General features: G+C 37.3%; 1 protein-coding gene across 2 annotated transcripts in view; it reads right to left on the bottom strand.

The window, feature by feature from the left end:
• LOC138033050 (WD repeat-containing and planar cell polarity effector protein fritz homolog) overlaps positions 1-3650 on the bottom strand; it is a 41035-nt gene extending 37385 nt beyond the window's left edge. For both annotated transcript variants that reach the window (XR_011128557.1, XM_068880791.1), the window contains exons 1-2: positions 3480-3650; positions 2990-3037 (exon numbers count right to left, since the gene is read on the bottom strand). Coding sequence is in view for 1 of the 2 variants with exons in the window: in XM_068880791.1 (XP_068736892.1) it covers positions 2990-3037; positions 3480-3540 (109 nt within the window). In the remaining variant the exon portion in view is untranslated. The remainder of the gene's footprint in view (positions 1-2989; positions 3038-3479) is intronic.
• Between the last annotated feature and the right edge of the window lie 1350 nt (positions 3651-5000).

The following is a 5000-nucleotide window of genomic DNA, read 5'->3' as shown; positions in this document are numbered from 1 at the left end:
CAGGGACAGCAAGAATGTGCTATCTGGCTATTTGCATAGATCACCATATACCAATACATAGGATGGATTGCGCACAAATGCACATAATTTAGCATTACCATATTAAATTTTTACTCGATTAAAAGCCACCCTTCATTTAACACCATAGATGAAAGAAAAAGTACAGATAAACACCACCCTCAAATAAATACTGCACCCAATCAGAAGAAGGCAGTGTTTATTCAAGGATTGTAAGAAAAAAACAAATGCACATTACAACTCGGTAATCTAAACCAGCCTTGGAAATTAATTTTCCTGTATGAAGATGTTTTTAAGCTCGAAGTGGCCATACTTTGCAGCTCTTTCTTCAGAATTTTCGCAATGAGTAGTTGCATTGTCGAGGCCGAATTTTGCCGGCATAAAAAGGCTGACCTTTCTCTGGAAATTTAATAAACATGTTTCCATTTTAGGTAATACCAGTATTTACAAACAATCTACCATCGTAATAATTATTTTTGTCAGTGATTTAAGAAACATGACTTTGAAATAAATGCCACATTGGCAACCAAATCAAAATTTAATAAATGCCACTGTGTTTGATCGAGTAAGTATGGCATACAAGTTTTAAGCATACAGGCATTGTGATATTGTGGTCAGTGCACCAGAGGATACCAGTTGCTGTGTTGTTTCCTTGAACAAATGATCTACTGTAATTATGGTTGTCAGTGATTTACATTACATGATTTTGAAATAAATGCTGCCTTAAAATAAATGCTGCATTAGAGATGCTCAAAACTCAATAAACGCCAACCCCAAGGATGCCACTTTGAGGTCTTGCTCTGTATGCTGCGTTATTTCCTTGAACAAGGAACTTTGCTCCTGGCTCCCTCTCCCCATCCAGGTGTATAAATGAGCACTGGTCATGTACATGTACTGCCAGGGCTAAAGCCGCGGCTACACTAGCAATTTTTTGCTCGTGCCGGTGATGCGATTTTTTCAAATTTTGTGGCGTCACGACATTATCATTGTGTCAAGTAAAACATCTACAACTTATATATGAAGATAGACAACTATCTACTGAAGCTGTAAACTTGATTAGTGAATACATGTATGTAGATAATTTTCCAAGAAAAGGAAAAAGTAACCTAGAACCAGATAATGCCCATGATGCTGACAGTGATGACAATGGTGATGATGATAACAATAATATTGATGATGATGCTGACATTGATGACAATGGTGATGACGACAATGATGATATTGATGATGATGCTGACAGTGGTGGTGATGACACTGAACAATCGTAATGGTGATGATGGCAAGGACGATGATATTAAATGCTGCGGACAACAACAATCAAGGCTGCTGCCTAAGAAAATTTTAAAGGGGCCCTCAGAGCTAAACGCTGAGAACTTAGGAGCCCAACATATGAAGTGAAAGGTGTTGCTGTGAAAAATTAAGGCGCCCAGAGATATTCTTTGGGAGCCCCAGGCTACCGGGCTCCTGTTAGGCAACAGCCTTGACTATGATGATGATGGTGCTGGTCATGTTGACAGTAGAAGTAACATCAATGTTGTAAGATGCTGATTTGTAAGTGTTAATAAAAGTTGTTGTATAAAGCTATTTCAATAGGCTGTATTTGTCGATAGCATCCAGATGCAGCTTTTAACATTTTTGCTGGCAAAACGCTCGCATAATTTTTAATGGCCCCCCTTTAAGCCATCCATAAAAAAGGTTACCCCCCCCCCCCCCCCCTGATAAATAATGACCAGTCTCTAATGGAAATGGGTCCACTCAAGGACAGAGGAAAAACTCTGACCAAGGTGGGAAATTATCGTCTGATCCAATTTGTTTAATTGGAGTTAGTTACTGTTACATGTCACGACAGGCTCCCGTCTGACCTTGTAGCTCAGTCGTTAGAGCGGTGGTGATCTAACCCAAAGGTTGTGAGTTAAATTTCCACACTAGTCAGAGTTTTCTCTGTCCTTGTGTGGGCTCATTTCCATTAGTAGGGCTAATTCTCACATGGTTTACATGGGTAGAAAATAGCACTTCACATCATCCTCTCATGGTTAATTCTGTTGAAATATAAGTGCTACACACAGCTCTAATGTTTGCATAAACGTAACCTCTTGTACTTGTACTAACCCTATGATAGCCTACCATCCCATCCAGGAAGGAGTATCAATGCTCTCAGTCACTTTATACTACAGTCAAACCTCAATTATCCGGACCTTGATTATCCAGATTTCTCGATTATACGGACTTTTTCTCTGGTCCTAATTTTGCCATGAATATTTATTACTCATGATCAATGTCCGTAGCCATATTCTTTTTAAAACCACAGCATTGAAAAGTGAAGTAAAGGCAAGTTTGTTTCGCTTTCAAAAAGCAAAATAAAGCAGCAACCGCACACGTCGTAACTAATGCAGAACTTTTGAATGAGTTCTAATTGGCTTAGAGTTACTTTGTTGCTAAGTGAAATTTTATGCTCTATTAGCTCGTTCGGCAAACAAGCTACACTACATCACGAATGTTCATTCACGATCATCATGTCCTTGCGGCGTAAGCGATCCGTTCTTTCAATAAAAGATAAACAGGCTATAATTTTGCGATTAGAGAAAGAAGAAAAAGGAACCAATTTATCAGCTGAATATAGCGTTAGTAAATGGCAGATCTCTGATATCCGCAAGAGTAAGGAAAAGATCATGACGTTTCCCAAACGGACAGTGAAGATGTAGACCATATTGTTTTCCAAACGATTTGCAAATGTTTTGTTTCACGATTAAATGTCACTTTCTTAATGTAATCAGTTTTTGTTCCTCATTAATATTCATATTCTCGATTATCCAGACCCTCGATTATTCGGACTATTTTGCCCAGTCGCAATGAGTCCGGATAATCGAGGTTCGACTGTACTTGGAAAGCACTTTAACTCTAAACGTTCTCAGTTCAGCCAAGGTACATGTAATAATAATAATCAAAAGTTAGGATAAAAAGAAACAAGTACCTGTGCCAGAAGTTTTTTCATGGTAAACATGTGTTCCTATGTTGGAACCTGGTAAAAACAAAAAAAAAAACAATGTAGAGTGCTTAGAACCTGTACATGTAACCGTAACTAACTCCAATATTTAAACAAATTTGGATCTGAGGATTATTTTCCAAGAACACAATGCCTGTAGATTGTACAATGTGACATAATGGAAGAAGAGGCCCTTAGCAACAAAAAGAATTTCTTAAGAACTGTGGGGACCAAAACAATCAATACTAACACCACAATCTTTAAGTAGGATTACATTAATTTATTATTATTGGAGGGATAATAATAATAATAATAATAATAATAATAATAATACACATACTTCAATTTTTTGTCATAAACAGGTCGTTTGGAACCAAGGTAACAATGGTGCAATGTACTGTAATGGAAGCGATCATAAAATGTCAAACAAACAGTGCATAATATTTCTGAACAGACCATTTTACAGTTTTGCACCCACCTGTCGAAGTTGCACACTTTTTTAAAGAGCAGAAATGTAAATGGCCAAGTAAACTGGCCATTTGAGCAACATAACACTAATTCTTTGTAATCTGCATTTCAACTTCTTCTTTGTCATTACCGTCTTTTGCTGCAAAAGGCACGTCGGCCATGTTTACGATACAGTTACACAACCTCGTTCCCAGGGTCTACTCGGCTTTCAAGAGACCCTGGGAACGAGGTTGGTTGATACATTGGATGGAGCTGATGGAGCGAGTGATGGAGCGACTTTACTGTCATGCGCATTGTGAATCTTCTTTCGTGAGCTTATTCGTGAGCCATTAGAGCACGAGACGTTTTTGTCAACACGGTGGGTGGGTGCAAACACGGACGCCAAGTAGCCGAGGTGAAACTGGGTGGAGACTTGACTTGTTTGCGTTAACGGGGCGTTAACATGCCGCGTCAGTGATTTTACGGCATAGTGTACAGCAGTTTTGATTCTTTGTCTTCTTTCTTAATACTGAATCATGACTTCTTCAAGAAAGACAAGAGATATGCTTTTTCAAAGCTACAATCAAAGATTGATTTCAGAGGATGAACTTATTGTTTTATTGGAAGAGAACACAGCTTGAAATTCTCCATCTAGTTACGATCGATAATACTGAAATGATTCTGAATGAAAAGCAAAGTTCATATCTGCCAGTGTTAGCTAATTTTGTCCCATCGATTTGGTACATTTCTGTAAAGGAAAGCAAATGACAGATAAAAATGAAGTGTTGCAAAAAAAGAAATTAAATTTGACGGTCATTTTACATTGCCATATTAATTTTTAAAGCTATTAACGGTATGTTACCGGGATATATAAGTGACTTGTTCGTCGTACGTAATAATGTGAAGTGCTTGCGAGGTACCAACAAGCTAGTTGTCCCACGTAAGAAAACTTCAAACTTTGGCCTAAAATCTACAACTTTTATTGGTGCCAAAGTGTGGAATTCTTTACCGGATAAATTACTTTCAACGAAAATTCAACTACATCTGTAATGTACAGATTTCTATGATTCAGTGTAATAATTTTAAGAGTTAGGATTGTTTATTTATTGATATAGTTATAATGTTCGTTATTAATTGATCATGTATGTATGTATATATACATACACAATTTTTATTTATTTATTTCACTTTTCTCGGCTTATTAGCATGTATTTGCTAGGGGCCTAATCAGCCTCATCAACCCGAGTTGAAATAAAGTTACTTACTTATTTATCGATACTTACATGGTCTTTCTGGGAACGGTGTCTTAGATTACCAGCGCATTAAAATTTAAGACCACAGAGAAAAAAACACAAGCACATACAAAAGGATATATCAAGAAAAACAAATATTTTTCAAAAAAGACTTACTCTAGGTTTTTTGGCAAGACTGAGTCTCGGCGTCTGCAGTGCTGTCGTTCATCAGCCGGTAGAACTGACAAAGAAGAGTTTCTTTCATAAATAATAGGAATTAGAAAGTGGATTGTCCAGGATTAGCAGGAAAACAACAAAAA

This window comes from Montipora capricornis, chromosome 14 (genome assembly GCF_036669925.1).
Source record: "Montipora capricornis isolate CH-2021 chromosome 14, ASM3666992v2, whole genome shotgun sequence".
Lineage (NCBI taxonomy): Eukaryota > Metazoa > Cnidaria > Anthozoa > Scleractinia > Acroporidae > Montipora > Montipora capricornis.
Note: the sequence above shows the minus strand (reverse complement) of the source record. Positions and strands in the feature narration are given on the sequence as shown.